Below are 18,925 nucleotides of genomic sequence, written 5' to 3'. Positions count from 1 at the left end.
AATTACATTTTAATATCAAACCTATGAGAGTGACTTATCTATATGTTGAACCTAGCACTCCTTTTTCATCAGCTAAAACATTGCATGCATTTTTTTAACCTTTTTGTTATTATTCAGACTATACAGCTGTCTTTGTGCTCTTTCTTGCCTACCTCATTTAGAGAATAGAACAATACCATTGGCGCTTGGCATATAAATAATGAAAAAAGAAAACAATTATATGGTTAAAAAACACAATTTTAATTAAAACAAATCACATACTTTACATAAATCACACAATTAATATACCATAATCACTATGAAATAGTTTAATTTAATATTTTACTCAAATGCGCCTAGAGATATTCTAAAGGCCAGTAGATTTAGTTCCACCTTAAACGGATTTTGACCCCATATGTTTGGAGCCCAAATGCCCTTACGAGTGGTGTGAAATAGTCACCAATTTTACACTTATATACAGTGCAGATGGATGTCCTCTTGGTTCGTAGGGTTAAGGCTTAGTTGTAGTAATCGCCAGAGGGCACCAGATGTACAAATTGTGTACAGGGCTGTAGGTATTAATATCTGTAGGTCTTCTCACTGCAAGTTACCAGTGAACTGCAGCCAGATGTAAACGGCAGAGGCTCCAGTGGTAATTGTAAGGGACAACCTTTATCCGCACTATCCCAGCGTTGCCGTCCTGCTGTGGGTCAAAGGTCCGTTCTAGTATGCCGGCACTGATGTGCTGCTGGAGGCCGCCTGGATGTCACTCAGTACGGCAGCAGTGAGCTGACCCTGAAGTTGTGGGTATAGCGGCTTGGGGTACGGGTGCGGCTCCCTGGCTGAGTAGATGCTGCGCTGTAAATGTGAATGGAGGTATCAGGGGCTTCAGTCAGCACGGCTAATGCTGCTTTCAGACCGCATAACTGGCTTTGGCCCTGTATTTGAAAACTTTTCCAAAAACGGGTCTGCCAGGTAAAACCCCTTTCACACCGCACCTCTTAAACGGTATATTACCGTTTAAGTGCCGATTTTTTGACACTGGCAGACCCGTTTTTGGAAACTTTCCAAATACAGGGTCAAAGCCAGTGCAGCCTTCAGCGCCGCCTCCCTCCCCCCCCTCCCCTCCGTGCAGCCCCCCCCAGCCTCCTGCTGCTTATAAGAAAAGGGACTTTCGGAAAATGGCTGCCCCCACACGAAAGACAGTTTTTTAAAATGGATTTTCCTATGGGGCAGACATTTTAGAAAGTCACTTTTTTTTATAAGCACATCGGTCCTTACTACTGCCGGGATCTGCAACCGAACTCAGGTACCGGCTGCACGGAGGGGAGGGGGGGCTGAAGACTGCACTGGGAGATCGGGGGATGTTACCCCGGGAGATCGGGTAATGTTAACGCGCGCGGGGGGAGGGTCGGCGGCGGGCGGCTCCAGTGCTATGAATATTTAATGAGCGCTCATTAAATATTCACTGCGCTGAATTTAGGACCCAGCTCATTGGCTGGGTCCTAAATACCGTTTCAGACCTGATTTTGATCCCAAAATACCGGGTCTAAAACGGGTAGGACCCTGCATTTTAACCGGTTTGAAAAAACGGTATTTTCAAACCGGTTAATTGGATCTGCACCTTTCAGACCGCACAGATTACCGTTTTAAACGGTAAAAAAACGGCAATATACCGTTTCCAAAGTGCGGTCTGAAAGGGGCATTAGAGTGCAGATACCGCTATTAGGGGCAGATGTATTAAGCCTTAACAAGAGATAAATTCAAGTGTGATAAGGAGAGATAAAGGTCCAGCCAATCAGCTCCTTACTGACTTTTTTCAAACACAGCCTGAAACATGGCAGGTGATTGGCTGAACGTTTATCTCTCCTTATCACACGCATTTATCTCTTGTTAAGGCTTAATACATCTGCCCCTTAGTCCGTTGCACGTTCCATGGTCGGCAACTTTCAATATAGCCTGGGGATATCAGTGCCTTCCAGACAGCGTGGTTAAGAGCACAAATGCCGCTCCCAGCAGACCAGGTGAGGTCTCTGTTCCTCCGTTGCACCTTCCTTTGTCAGCAGCGGCTGGGGGTGTCGGGGAATGTGTAGAATCAGTCCCCCAGTTTTTTTACCCATATAATTGTTTTATTGTTTAATTATTTATATGCCAACGGTATTGTTCTCTTCTTGTATCCTATTTAGAGGGTGGCATCCCTCTACCGTAGAGGCTGCTGGCATATGGTACACCCAGCAATTGCCCATAGCACCTGAGATACTTTTTTTATACTCATTGAGACAATGCTGGGACTCTGTCACTTGACCTGATTTCATAATACATTAAGCAGCTGAAAATGTAAAATCAAGTAGTAAAAAAAAAAAACTCCAGTAATGAATACAGTGAATGGATTTTACCTAGCTCATTTAAGAAACTCAGGCATTTTCTCATTTTTACCCTTTGCCAATTGCAGATTTACGGTTCATCTGTGTTTGACATCTGTGCCAGGGATATGATGCCGGTAGACTTCTCAGAGCATTTTCGGGGGACAGTGAATATTTGGGCGACTGTGACTGCTGTAGATGGCAGCAAGCAGGTCACTTTCGATGACACCACCCCAGTACAGAAACAGCTAATTGATATCAAATATACCAAAGATACCCGCAAACAGTTCAAGCCAGGTCTGCCTTACCAAGGGAAAGTAAGTTCTGACTCCGTAGATGTTGCCAATTATACAGATGTATCCTTTGTACATATATCAATATTGTCACAGCAGGTTGTCCAAAGTAGACATTGTTTTTGCCAACAATCCAGTGCGTGTGTGGTTTCTAAAGCATTACTTTTATAACATGAAATGTTTCTCATGTTAACATTGGGTGCAACAATCCATCAGCTATATTGGTTCTTGCTTCAATGAGGGCAATCTCCCCTGTAATTCCTAGCTCTATAACTGCTTAAAAACTAAGATAATGTACTACCATATGAGCGTGATAATGAGATTCGAGGCATAGAAGCTTCCATATCAAACCCTTTATCATTCCAATATCAAGACTCCAGACGCTTACCTTGCCTGTTTATGTGTCTTGTCCTTTTGCTGATTACTGTAGGTTGAAGTCACATATCCAGATGGAAGTCCAGCAGATGGAGTTACCGTGCGGATCAAAGCTGAACTCACCCCCAAAGATAACGTGTATACCAGTGAGCTTGTGTCCCAGAATGGTTCTGTCGAATTCCAGATACCATCTATTCCAACAGTTGCCCAGTATGTATGGCTGGAGGTATGTTTGATAGCTCTGTATGTTTATATATTATTTTGTTTTTCATTGTTTCAGTCATTTAAATCATTTATTATTTAATAGTTTATTTTATTCCTATTGTATGTTGCTGATCTTATTCTCATCTCTTCAAAGTCCAAGGTGATAGCAATAGATGGGAAATCCACAAGAGAGCAATATTTGCCCAACTACTTGTCCATAAGTAGCTGGTATTCTCCAAGTAAATGCCACCTCTTGATTCAGCCACCCGAAAAGCCGTTACAGGTGAGTACTGGGAGCATACTGTTATTAGTATTATCATTTATTGTATACATTTATATACTACCAAGAGTATTCTGCAGCACTGTAGAATCACAGAGAATGTGACAACTATGATTAACTATAGAGTAGCAAACAGAAAATATATATGTGAGAATATACCCAACCCATCACATTCTCCCTGCCCAGTTTCTACCCTGAAACACCAATTTTACTCATATAGCTAAGATCTGCCTGACTAAATAAATAAAGAAAGCTATGCGTAAATCAGGGCTGGGCAACACCGGCCCTCCAGATGTTAATGAACTACACATCCCAGGATGCTTTGCATTAGTTTTGCTATGTGGCCATGCTGAAACTGATGCAAGGCATGTTGGGATGTGTAGTTCATTAACATCTGGAGGGCCGTTGTTGCCCAGCCCTGGTGTAAATTCACTTATATGCATGCACTGTGTTCAAAACTCACAATTTCAATCCATTAAAAGAGATGCATCCAACTCGGAATCAACCTTAATCAGTTATGAATTTGTCACCATTAGGCATGTGCAGGGCAGTAAAGAGCCTGTCTGGGCCCAGGTACAGTTCAAGGGGTACGGCCTAATCACAGGAGGCATGGCCATGTAACCTTAGAATAAAATACAGAAATATAACACTTGAATCACCTCCCTGGCCAAAATGCAGCCCAGCACACAGCAATATGTGCTGGGGTAAGAAGAGCTGCAACAGCTGCTGCTGCCAGGTAACACTGGGCCCCTCCAACAGACCCAGGCCCGGGTAATTAGAACCCCCCTCTCTGTGTCAGTGGGCATGTGAGGCACATGGTTAAGGGTGCTACTTTCTTGGGGGTAGGGGGCACTTTGGTGTTTGTTTTATTATATTAAACTAAGAATTGAAAAACGAGGGCTTGTAACCAAACAATGCAAATGATACATTTGGGCAGTGGAAGGTGGCCATTATTGGTGATCCAGCCTGGGCCATTATGCCCTAAAGTTCTTTGCAGTTACAGTATGTATGTTGTACAGAAAAGGTCATACATTAAAGCCCCCCCCCCATATACTATTTCCAATTTCAACCAATTCTGATGTATCGGGCCCATAAATCGGTTGAAATTGTGCTAAATTGCATATGTTTGACATATGCCCTGGCACGATGCGTGGCCCCACCCCAGTTATGGGGTGGGAGAAGAACAGGGATCTCCGCCATAGGATGGAGATTTCTTGGTGTCTGCGGCGGGCAGTTTGTTTGGCACCATGAATGCTGTAAGCCTCCCAATGGTGGTAGAGAAATCATATACTGCATCCTAGGATGAAGCTTAGATACTGCAGCAGGAGGTGTCTGCTTGTAATAGACGCCTCCTGCAACATTAACTCCTGCAACTGTGACTGCACCTGAATGAGCCTCTGAAAGTGGATTTGGAAATTTAAAAGAAGATAAAGTGCAGCATGAGTCTTGTCACTTGTTTCACCTCTTCTGATGGCAGGTGGGTGAGGATGCCCGGATTGCCTTAAAGTCCACTTGTCCATGTAATTTCACTCTGCACTATGAGGTAGCATCCCGTGGAAACATTGTGCTATCTGGGCAACAGTCTGCAAATGTCACCCTGCAAAGGACAAAGAGGTCATCAATTGTTACCTTTCAAAGGGACTTCAATGAAACATCCGAGAGTGAATCAGGTAAGTCAGGTTAAGTCTCATTTGAGTATCTTGTGAATATTATCCCCCAATCTGTAAACTCAAGTGTTAAAGACTAGAGGGAGTTTACAGAATCTGCATAATATACATCAACACTGATTGTAGGAACTGTGGTTTGGGGTCATATTTGCCACATGGCAGCTTCAGCAATTAGCTGCTTCTTGGCAGGCTTGAGATCGAAGAGAACAGAAATGCCCCCTAATAGTGGCACAACGTGTTTTTACTTAATGCTTCTAACAAATGCTTTACTGTAAATTACTGATCCCCCTATATTGTTGTTATTCACCATAATCATAGCCCATAAACAGTATTTTATCTTTAGCTATGTATGTTCAACAAATCATGCATGGAAATGAATGCATGTTGCCCTGTATGCCAAATGGCATGCATCAAGGAAGTTGCACTGCCCCATTCGTCTGCTTGTAAAAGTAGCCATCTAGCCACAATACCAGCCTACTCCTGTTGTAAGTGTTCCATCCTAAATCAGGTGGATCTCTTTATATGTTCAACTGAGCATAGCCCACAATTCTGCTTACACACCCGAGCATGCCCTTATGTGGACACCCTGATGCTGCCTAGTTACACCCAGCCTCAGCCGAAAGCAGAGATATGCTTAATATACATACAACTGTAGATAGCTCAGCACAGAACATATGCAGTGGTGCAGTCTTGTGGGTAACCCCTATATAGGCATTATGAGATGTCAGCATGACACGCTTATGCTAAATGGCAAATGCTGAAATGGTTTTACCAGGAAATTTTACCAATGAATGGCCTATGTGCAGACTCTGTGTGGGTCTCCTCAGAGGCTGATTTAAAATTCATGGGGCCCTAGGCAAGATACCAGTTTAGGGCCCTCCTCAAAACAATCCATAGCACTATTTTTTTTATGCTGATTGTGGGCGGCATTGGTACCATGGTGTGTGCACAGTCTACCGATAAATGCTCAGATGCATGAACATCAGCATTGCGTACTAATCTGAATCAGGCTGTAGGTCTTTGGAAGTAGCCTTAATACCTGCATCACATTTAAAATAAACTGACTGTTTACATAAGGTGGACATTTTGTGTGTCCAAACATTTTTTATCCTACCAAAGAACATCAAGGGAGTTTAGGAGTTTGGGCAGATCCATGTGATGTCATGATGTCACAATGTCACGTGATAGTCGCTTTTGGGTAGCTAGGATATCTTTATGGAAACCATTGGGCCATGCTGGGCCCTAGGCAGGTGTCTAGGTTTCCTTGGGGAAAGTCCACCTCTGGGTCCCCTTCATTCTGAGGTACAAATCTCTGGTAAAATGGTCACCATTCCATTTTACCAATGAGATATGATGTTGCTGCAGTGCCAACCTAAAACTTCTGAGAAGTTAGTATTTAATCGTGGGTGTAGGGTGTGGGTTCCCCCGCACCCAGGGTCCTGTGGTGGGATGCAGTCAAAATCCCGATGGTCAAAATCCCGACAGGGTCAAAATCCCGAATGGGTCAAAAAAACGACAAGGACAAAATCCCGACATTTAAAATCCCGACAGGGTCAAAATCTCGACATATAGAATGTACAAGTGAAACAGTCTACATGCCTTTCGGTCGACAGGTGCGAGGTCGACATGGGTTTTTTCACTGTTTTTTGAACCGACATGTGCGGTATTTCATGCCCTACCATCCACTACGGCGTGATGGGAGAATAAAATAGTGTGCCGAGCGCAGCGAGGCACCGTGCCCGAAGCAATTCGCGAGCGGCTGCGGTTCACTTTCAACTCTGTCCACATTCGGGCAAAAAACAGTGAAAAAACCCAAAGCACCTGTCGACCGAAAGTCATGTAGACTGTTTCACCTGTACATTCTATATGTCGGGATTTTGACCCTGTCGGGATTTTAAATGTCGGGATTTTGACCCTGTCGGGATTTTAAATGTCGGATTTTGTCCATGTCGGGATTTTGTCCTTGTCGGTATTTTGACCCATTCGGGATTTTGACCGTCGGGATTTCATACGGAATCCCCTGTGGCAACCACTATACATATGCCTATGGGCTTTTCTCTCTCTCTCTAACCACTTTTTGTTCCAAGGATGACCTTCCCCTGATCTATAAACAAATGTTTTCTGTTTTCCAGTATTTATTGCCATTGAGCTTGCTGTTTTATGTTTTTGCCATCAGCACATGATGTTTTGCTGGCTTGTTATGTAATGTTTATATTAAGTGTTGTTATAGCTGCTATGACTTCTTGCAGCAGAGCTCTCATCCAGTGACTCTGAGGTGTGGATGACGTATGTTCATTTCAATGTAACTCACACCATGGCCCCCCTGAGCCGCCTGTTGGTTTATTATGTGAGGGAGAATGGAGAGGGGATTACCGACAGTGCCCAGATACTGATAAAGCCAGCTTTTAAAAATAAGGTATTTTGCAAAATGTCTGTGTTCACATGGGGCTCCTCTAATGTAACTGTAATGTAACAGTGTTACCCTCTTCCTATAGTATCCTACTGTATGTGTCCGTTTATCCCTTGCCTCATGCTTGTTTTCATAGTGATTCATAGACTCCGTCTATATTCCCACACCTATATCTTTATAATTTACTATGCTCCGTTTCCCTTTCCTCATTCTCTATACTGTTATACTAGTCATCTACACAATAAAGTGGACAAGTCATCACCACAATAAGCTGGTACATGAAGACAAATAAGGATTTACCATTGCAAACCTGTATAGTTTCTTTTATACACATATTTTTTTTATAAGAACCACATCTCATCACACACATCATGTACAGTGGTTTGTCATAAAACAGTACATACTGAATATAAAAGCAAGTCTATGTCTACATTGGTCTATAGCATTACAAATGACTTTAGCATTCACCATGTCCATTTCCTAAGGACTCAGTTGAAACCATAATTTCAGTCAATTAATAATTGTGCGTTTTCTTCTAGCAAAATTAGGATTAGCCCAGAGTCCGAGGATGCTGCAATACCCTTAAAAGTCTACTCACTGAGTATTTTAGCATAATCTCCCAAAAGCAACCTAGTCTCATACCACTCAACATTTTTAAGGGAGTTTTGGAAAGTGTATGGGGAGGGTAGAAACGTAACATAAAGTATCAAAAAATGTTAAGGTCTGTTTTTCTTAATCTAACGTTGTATCAAACCAATTAATCTTACAAATATTATGCAAATTTCCTTCAAAAAAGGTTAGAGTAGGGGGATAGGGAAGGATCCATGTCTTGCGGACTAGCACGCTAATAGCTAGTAACAATCTCTTGGCTCTCATGGATAATCTCAAAAGTGAAGGCAGATAGTTTACTAAATGCTCCACTTGTACCTTTGAACCTGTAACCAGAAGGTGTGGAGCAAGGGACATGTCCGGAAGCAGTGAAATAGATCTATTTCCGGTGTATGACATCGATCACACTCACCCATAGTGTCACGATCCGAGCTGTCAGACAGACTTTCTTACCGGCTAAGTGCCTCCGCAGGTTCAGCTTGCGGTCCAGACATCATCTCTGCCGGCGTCCTGTCTCCCAGTGACAGTCCCCAGTGCACGGCAATCCACCTGTCCGCCGCCATTGCTCCCAGTATCCAGCATGGTGTGCACAAACACACTTTCCCGCCATAGCAGACATGGGGGCTGCCATGTTCTTCCCAGTCACATGTCTGTGCTGTCCAATCCTGTTGGTTCTGATCTCCCTGTCATACTTCCTCGGCCAATCCTGGCCACCCAGTGGGGATAAGTATGCTGGGAGCTCTCAGAACCATTGCTAGTACTTCAGTTGTCTCCAGTGTATGGTCAGCTGTCCTTGTCTCCGTGCAAGTGTATTTCTCTGCTGGTGTTGTCTTCCATGCTGCAGTGTGTTCCAGGTTGTTCCATCTCCTGTGAAGTCCAGGTTATTCCATCGCCTGTTTTCCTGCCTCGTCAGCCCAGCGACCAAGCCTAGCTCCGGGACTCTGGTCCTTCCGATGCTCCAGCATCATCCACCATCGATGTTTCATCGCTAGTCCGATATTCCGGATCTCCTGCTTCCGTCCGTCATTCCGGACCCACAGTCATCTCCCGTCCGTCATTCCGGACCCACAGTCTCCTTCCATATCCGATACCCGAATCCGATGTTCCCACATCATCATCGATAGTCCGATATTCCGGATCTCCAAGCCAAGCTTCCGTCCGTCATTCCGGACCCACAGTCATGCTCCAGTCTTCCGTCCGTCATTCCGGACCCACAGTCTTCACATCCGATGTTCCACCATCGATCCCACATATCATCACATCTGTAAAGTATTGCAATCTGCATGAACTCTGTCATTTCTCCTGCATACTTTACTGTCTGTTTATATTACAACCATCTGCAAATAAACTCCGGTTGTATTTTACCTCTGACTGCTTATTGGCTCTGGGTGCACTGTCGCGCACTCCATGCGCAAGGGTCCTCTCCAACCTTCCCGGTTCAGGTACCGGTCCAGGTCCCCACCAGAGGTCTCAGTCTCGTCGACTAAGCCCCTGGTGTGACAGTAAGCACTAGCCAAATGGATCCAGCCGCAAACCAAGCATCTCCACCCAGCCCTGTACAGCAACTGGCTGTTCGCTTGGATCAGCAAGAGGCTGCGCAGAGCCAAGTGATTCATTGTCTGCAAGATCTGTCTTCCCGGCTGGATAAGCTACAGACCACTCTCAGTGGCCCTGAGCCTGTCAGAGAACTTCCAAGTCCAGTTCATCCTCCTTTAATGGCTGCTGCACCGCGCCTTCATCTGTCTGTCCCCACCAAGTATGATGGGAACCCCAAGACCTGTCGAGGTTTTCTCAATCAGTGTGAGATTCACTTTGAGCTGCAACCCAGCAACTTCCCTACTGAAAGGGTCAAGATCGCCTACATCATCTCCCTCCTGTGTGGAGCAGCGTTAGAATGGGCGTTTCCCTTATGGGAAAGATCTGATGCCATCCTGTCCAACTACAAGGACTTCGTGTCAACATTCCGGCGTATCTTCGATGAGCCTGGGCGATCAGCATCTGCCTCCACTGAACTCCTCCGTCTCAGACAGGGATCCCGCTCCGTCGGGCAATATCTGGTCCAGTTCCAGATTCTGGCGTCTGAACTCTCCTGGTGTGATGGGGCCTTATACGCAGCTTTCTGGCATGGCCTATCCGATCATATTAAGGATGAACTCGCTACCAGAGACTTACCCTCAGGTCTAAGTGACCTTATTTCATTGTGTATTAAAGTAGACCTACGCTTCCGAGAAAAGGCTGTAGAACGTCACAAGAGCGCTCCAGTTAAAGTGCCAACTCCTCCGCCTTCTTTACCCACTGCTCCTGAGGTCCATTCCAAAGAAGAACCGATGGAGATAAACCGTTTCCGTTTGTCTCCAGGAGAACGTCGACGTCGACGGTTGGCACAGCTCTGCCTGTATTGTGCCGATCCTGCACATCAAATTTCTGCATGCCCGAAGCGTCAAGGAGAACTCCTCCTCCTAGCCCGTCAAGGAGAGGGTAGGCTAGGAGTAATTAAGTCCTCTCCATCAGCAACTGATTGTGTCCTTCCAGTTTCCCTACAAGTTGGTCAGCATTTCAAGACTGTCTCCGCACTTCTTGATTCCGGTGCCGCTGGCAACTTCGTTACTGCAGAACTGGTCCGCAAGTGGGGTTTACCCACTGAAAGTCTTTCCAAGACTGTCTTCCTTACTGCTGTGGATGGCAGTAGGATTCCTGATGCGACAGTCTCCCGCAGAACTTTGCCACTTACAGTAAAAGTGGGAGTCCTGCACACTGAACTTTTGTCCTTCCTGGTTTTACCCCGAGCCACTCATGCTCTGGTTCTGGGTTTACCCTGGCTCCGTCTTCACAATCCTCGTCTTGATTGGAAGACATCGGAAATCCTTTCCTGGGATCCTTCCTGCTCCGGTACCTGTCTCCAAAAGGTACTCCCAGCTCGTCATTCTTCAGCCGATGCAGCAGACCTTCCACCTCTTCCCTACCAAGAGTACTCAGATGTATTCAGCAAGTCTGGCGCTGATGTCCTACCTCCTCACGGACCGTGGGATTGCCCTATCGAACTTATCCCAGGCAAAGAACCACCCAGAGGTAGAACCTATCCTCTCTCTCTTCCAGAGACTCAAGCCATGACCAATTACATCAAGGAAAATCTGGCAAAGGGATTCATCCGTCCTTCGACTTCTCCTGCTGGCGCAGGATTCTTCTTCGTCAAGAAGAAGGATGGAGGCCTACGTCCCTGCATTGATTATCGCGGCCTCAATGACATTACAGTAAAGAACCGATATCCGTTGCCCCTCATCACCGAGCTGTTTGACCGTGTCAGCTGTGCAACCATCTTTACGAAACTCGATCTGAGGGGTGCATACAATCTCATCCGCATACGAGAGGGCGACGAGTGGAAGACGGCGTTTAATACCAGAGACGGCCACTATGAGTACCTCGTCATGCCCTTTGGGCTCAGCAATGCCCCAGCCGTGTTCCAGCACTATGTCAATGAGATTTTTCGGGACATTCTGTATCGTCATGTAGTTGTATATCTCGATGACATTTTAATCTACGCCAATAACATCACAGAACATCGTTATTGGGTCAAAGAGGTTCTGTCCCGGCTGCGAGCTAATCATCTCTACTGTAAACTGGAGAAGTGTGTCTTCGAGGTGAAGTCTATACCCTTCCTAGGGTACATTGTCTCCGGTTCTGGTCTTCAAATGGATCCAGGAAAACTGCAGGCCATCCAAGATTGGCCAATTCCCTCTTCGCTGAAAGGTATTCAACGTTTCCTGGGTTTTGCCAATTATTACAGAAAATTAATTCGTAACTTCTCTTCTATTGTGGCTCCCATCACTGCCTTGACTAAAAAGGGGTCTAATCCAGCGAAGTGGCCGGCAGAAGCCATCGAAGCCTTCCATCTGTTGAAACAGAGGTTCACTTCCGCTCCTGTTTTAAGACAACCTGATACCACCTTGCCCTTTATTCTCGAGGTCGATGCCTCCTCCGTGGGTGTTGGGGCAGTCCTCTCGCAGAAAGCGCCCGATGGTCGTCTTCATCCCTGTGGGTTCTACTCCCGTAAGTTCCTGCCTGCAGAGCGTAATTATGCCATCGGTGACCAAGAGCTCCTCGCCATCAAGTTGGCATTAGAAGAATGGAGATATCTTCTAGAGGGCGCTGTTCATGAGATCACAATTATCACAGACCACAAGAATCTTCTGTATCTCAAGTCTGCTCAATGTTTAAATCCCCGTCAAGCCAGATGGACACTTTTCTTTTCCAGGTTCCGTTTCAAGCTGTCGTTCTGTCCAGGGACACAAAACCGAAAAGCTGATGCCCTTTCCCGCTCATGGGAGCAAGAAAGTGAGTCTAAGTCCACACATCAACATTTTATTATTGATCCAGTGGCCTTCTCCGCAACGGGAGTTTCAAATCTCACGCCCCCTACAGGGAAAAGATATGTAAAGCCAGCTCTAAGAAAGAAGTTGCTTTGTTGGGCCCATTCTTCAAAATTCGCTGGCCATGCAGGCATTCAGAAAACTTACGAGTTTATCACCAGGTCCTACTGGTGGCCGTCCCTCAAACAGGATGTACAGGACTTTGTTTCCTCTTGTGCTAAATGTGCTCAGCACAAGATCAGTCGTCAGTCTCCTCCTGGGCAATTGATGCCACTGTCAGTGCCACATCGTCCTTGGACGCATATTTCTATGGACTTTGTAACTGATCTTCCAGAGTCTGACAAATTCACCACCATCTGGGTGATTGTTGACCGGTTCACCAAGATGGCTCACTTCGTTCCTCTCACCGGTCTTCCGTCAGCTTCCAAGCTGTCCCAGCTCTTCATCAAAGAGATATTCAAGCTTCATGGGCTGCCTCTTGAAATCATCTCCGATAGAGGCGTCCAATTCCCTGCTTCAAATCAAGTTAAAGTTTTCCACAGCCTACCACCCTCAAACCAATGGCCAAACGGAGAGGGTGAATCAGGACCTTGAAGCATTTCTCCGCACATATGTCTCTTCTTCCCAAGATGACTGGGCTCAACTCCTTCCATGGGCAGAGTTCTGCCATAATAACCAATATCATTCTTCATCAAATGTCACTCCATTCCTTGCCAATTATGGGTTTCATCCTCGAGTTCCTGACTTCACTCTGCAACCTGTGTCCTCTGTTCCAGCGGTCGACACGACCATCCGGCAATTCGTCAAATCCTGGAAGCTCATTCGTTCTTCACTTCTGAAGGCTTCAAGCAGGTACAAAAAATTTGCCGACAGGAAACGCAGAGCTGTGCCAGCCCTCCGTCCAGGAGATCGTGTCTGGTTGTCAACCAAGAATCTTCGATTGAGAGTGCCATCGATGAAGTTCGCTCCCCGATATATTGGTCCTTTCCCAGTTGAGCGAGTCGCAATCCAGTAGCTTACAAGCTCAAGTTGCCGCCCTATTTGAAAGTGCCAGCTACATTCCACATTTCGCTGCTCAAGCCGCTGGTTCTGAATCGCTTTCATTCCAAGCTCCCCAAGGCTCCTAAGGTTTGCACCCAGTGTGGAACAGAATATGAGGTCAGTAAAATCTTGGACTCTCGCATCCGATATGGTCGTCTGCAATATCTGATCGATTGGAAGGGCTACGGCCCCGAAGAGCGATCATGGACCAATGCCATCGATGTCCATGCTCCCAGACTCATCCGGGCGTTCCACTCCAAGTTTCCCCGCAAGCCTAAAAGGTGTCCTGGGGCCACCCTTAAAGGGGGGGGTGCTGTCACGATCCGAGCTGTCAGACAGACTTTCTTACCGGCTAAGTGCCTCCGCAGGTTCAGCTTGCGGTCCAGACGTCATCTCTGCCGGCGTCCTGTCTCCCAGTGACAGTCCCCAGTGCACGGCAATCCACCTGTCCGCCGCCATTGCTCCCAGTATCCAGCATGGTGTGCACAAACACACTTTCCCGCCATAGCAGACATGGGGGCTGCCATGTTCTTCCCAGTCACATGTCTGTGCTGTCCAATCCTGTTGGTTCTGATCTCCCTGTCATACTTCCTCGGCCAATCCTGGCCACCCAGTGGGGAAAAGTATGCTGGGAGCTCTCAGAACCATTGCTAGTGCTTCAGTTGTCTCCAGTGTATGGTCATCTGTCCTTGTCTCCGTGCAAGTGTATTTCTCTGCTGGTGTTGTCTTCCATGCTGCAGTGTGTTCCAGGTTGTTCCATCTCCTGTGAAGTCCAGGTTATTCCATCGCCTGTGATCCTGCCTCGTCAGCCCAGCGACAAAGCCTAGCTCCGGGACTCTGGTCCTTCCGATGCTCCAGCATCATCCACCATCGATGTTTCATCGCTAGTCCGATATTCCGGATCTCCTGCTTCCGTCCGTCATTCCGGACCCACAGTCATCTCCCGTCCGTCATTCCGGACCCACAGTCTCCTTCCATATCCGATACCCGAATCCGATGTTCCCACATCATCATCGATAGTCCGATATTCCGGATCTCCAAGCCAAGCTTCCGTCCGTCATTCCGGACCCACAGTCAAGCTCCAGTCTTCCGTCCGTCATTCCGGACCCACAGTCTTCACATCCGATGTTCCACCATCGATCCCACATATCATCACATCTGTAAAGTATTGCAATCTGCATGAACTCTGTCATTTCTCCTGCATACTTTACTGTCTGTTTATATTACAACCATCTGCAAATAAACTCCGGTTGTATTTTACCTCTGACTGCTTATTGGCTCTGGGTGCACTGTCGCGCACTCCATGCGCAAGGGTCCTCTCCAACCTTCCCGGTTCAGGTACCGGTCCAGGTCCCCACCAGAGGTCTCAGTCTCGTCGACTAAGCCCCTGGTGTGACACATAGTGGACAGAAATTCACTAATCCAGTATAATGCTGCATCTGGGAATATGCCATTGGGTATCATTGAAGTTGCAGTAACTTTTGCTTCAGAATTCTATAAGATAGAAACTTAGAATTTGACGGCAGATAACAACCGCTTGGCCCATCTAGTTTGCCTCATGAACATACACAAATCACAATATACTATTTTTTTTTTTGTCAGGAGCCAATTACCCTACCAGTAGCTTTATGGGTTGTGGGAGGAATCTGAAGAATCAGGATGAAACTCACACAAACACAAGGAGAATATACAAACTCCGCACAGTTAGGGCCATGGTGGGAATCAAACCCTTGACCTCAGTGCTGTGAGGCAGTAATGCTAACCATTCCACCATCTTAGTTTCCTCTTTTTTCAAAGCAGCAATCACTTACAAGGCAAAATACTTCTTACAATCACTTTCTTGATGCTGCCAAGCAAGGATGCCACAAACTTTTTTGGTTGTGGGGTGGGGGGGGGGGCTGTTGACTGTCCCCCCATAAGGGCAGCCACCATACCACCTAGCTGATGGCAGATATATATATCTATATAAATAAATAAATACATACAGACTCTTACAAACAAATGTAAACAGCAGCATATAGGACACTATAGAAAAGGCAGATAATATAGTATTAGAAGATAAATACAACATTAAGTGGCCCATTTACTATTTATCTATTAGATTTGATAAACAGAATTTATTATTGCTGCTATTTGAGCAATAATAAATTAATATTTACCCAGATGCAGATGTATTAAGGGACATGTGCTATTATAGGAGCCTAGTGTAAGTTAAAGTGATCATATCAGGGATATATCATTACACTGTAGACCAGGTATGCCCAAACTATGGCCCTCCAGCTGTTATGAAACTACACATCCCAGCATGCCTTGCCACAGTTGTAGCATTCCCTAATAGCATAACTGTTGCAAGGCATGATGGGGCTTGTAGTTTCACAACAGCTGGAGGGCCGTAGTTTGCACATGCCTCTGTAGTCCTACTGCACTTGCATGGACATTAGACAGTGCGTGCCCCACACAATACCTTTCAAGGTAAATTGGGCAATATTTAGCTCATAGACTACAGTGGATGACCCCATCACTGTTGAGATGGGAAATGGAGAAAGTGTAGCATATATATTTAACATATACTGCAGAATCCCTGTAATGATTTCGGGGGATACTTACATGTTAAGGACAATGGGGATCTGAGGGAGGTAACCCTAGCACCTGCAGATTTTGTAGTGAAGGAATGTAGTTAGCCTCATCTATAGAAAATTAATGTTTGCACATTGCCAAGAAATCTTGAATCATTATTGCAGCAATAAATGGAAATAAATCAGAGAAACAGTTATGTCAGTTTCTGTCTCATGTCAGTGATAACAAACATTAATATTCACCCAAATTCCCTACCAGGGCAAGTAAAAATAAATGTACAATCTACAAAAATCTTGTGATGGGAAGGATATAGAAGTTTTTTTTTGCAAAACAGGATGAAGAGCCACCCACATCTGTAACTTATGGACATACTGTAACATGGTGATTCATACTTGAATTGCTCTATAGTACTTCCACTTCATTGTGATCCCATGGAATATTGGCAGAATAATTATTTTCAATTGCCATTGAAACACTTTCCTGGCCATATTGAAGTATTTTGTCTAACCGCCTATTCTGTGCAGCAGGTGGAAACGTAACTGATGAGCACAATCACTCGTTTCCATCAAAGCACAATCACTTGTTTCCATCAAATAAATGTATCAACAATCGTTACCGCCTAGTCCTCACCCTGCACAACAAGAAGTGTATTATGTAAAAAATGTACTGCATCTCACACACACACACACACACACACACATATATTTGTGGTCATTGTTGTTATTATTATATTTTATTTATAAGGCGTCACAACTAGTTTGCAACGCAGTACATATGGCACACATTAGAACAATGCACAGGACAAAAATGATAACTGGAAAAACTAAAACAGAGCACATGTAACAATTAGCACCACAATACTCAGAACACAATACAGCTGAGATATTGGAAAGCACATGGTGTTGTCCTTGTATTACTAGGGGTGGGCTGATGTTTCACCAAAAACACGTGGATTGGTGAGAAATTCACTGATCCATAAGTTTTTAGACTGAGTAATTTTTTCACCTAGTCAAAACATAGGCACTTTGATTGAATAGAATGAATTTAAATTAGACCTAAAATAGGCAAAAAAATGGAAGTGGAAGAAATCCCATGCCAAAGCCTGCAGCAAAGATTATCACTTGGGATTACCACTCCCAGAAATTGCATATGACAAAAAAGAATAGTGGTAAGCACAGATGCCCTGTCTATCTCTACTGGGGTACACTATACTGTAAATGTTCTCTTGTTCCATATTTGTTTTTATGGAAGTTCACAGATTAAAAAAAATTAAAACCTAAAACAATAATAAAATGCAAGGTCTTCCTGAAATGGAGCCACAGAAATTCCACACAACAGCTCACCTGGAATAAAATGTGGTGGGCTCCTGAGATGAAAAACTGGACAATAAACCTCCAAAACCACCGATGCATTTCAGGCACAAAAAGTCCCTTTCTCAAAGTGTGGATGTGAAGCAAACTGAGCAGATATTTATGCCCAGACATTATCAAATGACTAAAATGTTAAATAAAACAAAAATGAACAAACATACATAACATACTGGATCTATTCTAACATAGACCAAACTAACAAATCCCACACATAGAAGCAGATAGGCACTTAATTAAATACCCCTATAAGCCAGAAAACATGTAAGAACATAGCTGATCACTCCACCTGTTAGCAGTCTATGGTGGCTTTCTGGCAGTGGTCTGCTTCATGTTCTGCATTCTTAGTAAAATTGAAGGAATAAGATAGACCTGTCCCCCACAGCCATCCATTTACCATAAATAGCCTATAAGACCGATTACAATATTATAGTAAACATATAGTTCATTATTATATTATTAAACATTTCTTACATAATGCAGCATATGCCATGCCCTCATGCTATATAATGCAGTGATTCCAGGCAATACACAGATAGGCTAGTATAATGCGATTCATTGCATATTGTTTCATCAGCTGTCTGGACCGCCCACTTTACTGACAAAGTGCACAGCTTGGTCCAGGGGGTGTGGACATGTTAGGAGACTTGCCTACCCCTCAGGGAGGCTGGGAGGGTCACCTTGATTTCGGGACCCCCCGGCTTATCCAGGAGCATAGCCAAGTATACGTAGGTGGGAGCAGGCTAATGCATCTGATGACGCTATTAGATCCTGCAGCAACCCTGATAAAATAGCACATCTGCAACATATATTTTCTATCTCTCTCTCTCTCTATATATATATAAATGTAATAGACTTGTTACCTTGTTGTTATGATTATTATTATTACTGTTGCGAAATAGATCCCTGCATATTTACTTTTCAGTGTATGTAAATGATCAAGCATTCTCTCTTCCTGCATAAAGATTGACTACTTATTTATTTTACAATTTTGTACAGGTCTCCTTAGCCTTGTCCTCCAATGACTCTAGACCAGGTGATGTGATAGATATTAAAGTGCAAGCTACCAGAGGAAGCTGTGTCTGTGTGTCCAGTGTGGATAAGAGTGTGTACCTCCTGCGCAATGGCTTCCAAATTACTCCTGAACAGGTTAGCTGCTCTTCTTGGTATATACAGTATAGGTGGGTGTATATACCGAAATTGAGATAATGTACTGTATCTGTCTCAAGTTTTGACTATAGCTACTGGATGTAATCTTTCTTATTGCAAAGTTTCTTGGTTGTCCGTACAGGTATAACTATGTTTAAAGTGGCAATCTTATTCAACAGTTGTATACAATTGTTTATGTTATGTATTGAAGGTTATAACTTTTATTACACAGCAGTGACATCAC

The 18,925-nt window shown here is 44.7% G+C and overlaps 1 protein-coding gene across 3 annotated transcripts in view; it reads left to right on the top strand.

Annotated features, from left to right (window-relative positions):
* CPAMD8 (C3 and PZP like alpha-2-macroglobulin domain containing 8) overlaps nucleotides 1-18,925 on the top strand; it is a 120,175-nt gene that overhangs the window by 42,973 nt on the left and 58,277 nt on the right. For 2 of the 3 annotated variants that reach the window (XR_014473293.1, XM_083180871.1), the window contains exons 11-16: nucleotides 2,432-2,659; nucleotides 3,066-3,236; nucleotides 3,369-3,497; nucleotides 4,972-5,164; nucleotides 7,411-7,577; nucleotides 18,532-18,681. Coding sequence is in view for 2 of the 3 variants with exons in the window: in XM_083180871.1 (XP_083036997.1) it covers nucleotides 2,432-2,659; nucleotides 3,066-3,236; nucleotides 3,369-3,497; nucleotides 4,972-5,164; nucleotides 7,411-7,577; nucleotides 18,532-18,681 (1,038 nt within the window). In the remaining variant the exon portion in view is untranslated. The remainder of the gene's footprint in view (nucleotides 1-2,431; nucleotides 2,660-3,065; nucleotides 3,237-3,368; nucleotides 3,498-4,971; nucleotides 5,165-7,410; nucleotides 7,578-18,531; nucleotides 18,682-18,925) is intronic. The other variant, XM_083180884.1, reaches the window with a different exon arrangement.

The sequence above is a fragment of the Crinia signifera genome, chromosome 1 (assembly GCF_055691185.1).
Source record: "Crinia signifera chromosome 1, ASM5569118v1, whole genome shotgun sequence".
Taxonomy (NCBI): Eukaryota; Metazoa; Chordata; class Amphibia; order Anura; family Myobatrachidae; genus Crinia; species Crinia signifera.
The sequence above is the reverse complement of the archived record's forward strand: the minus strand, read 5'-3'. Positions and strand labels throughout refer to the sequence as shown.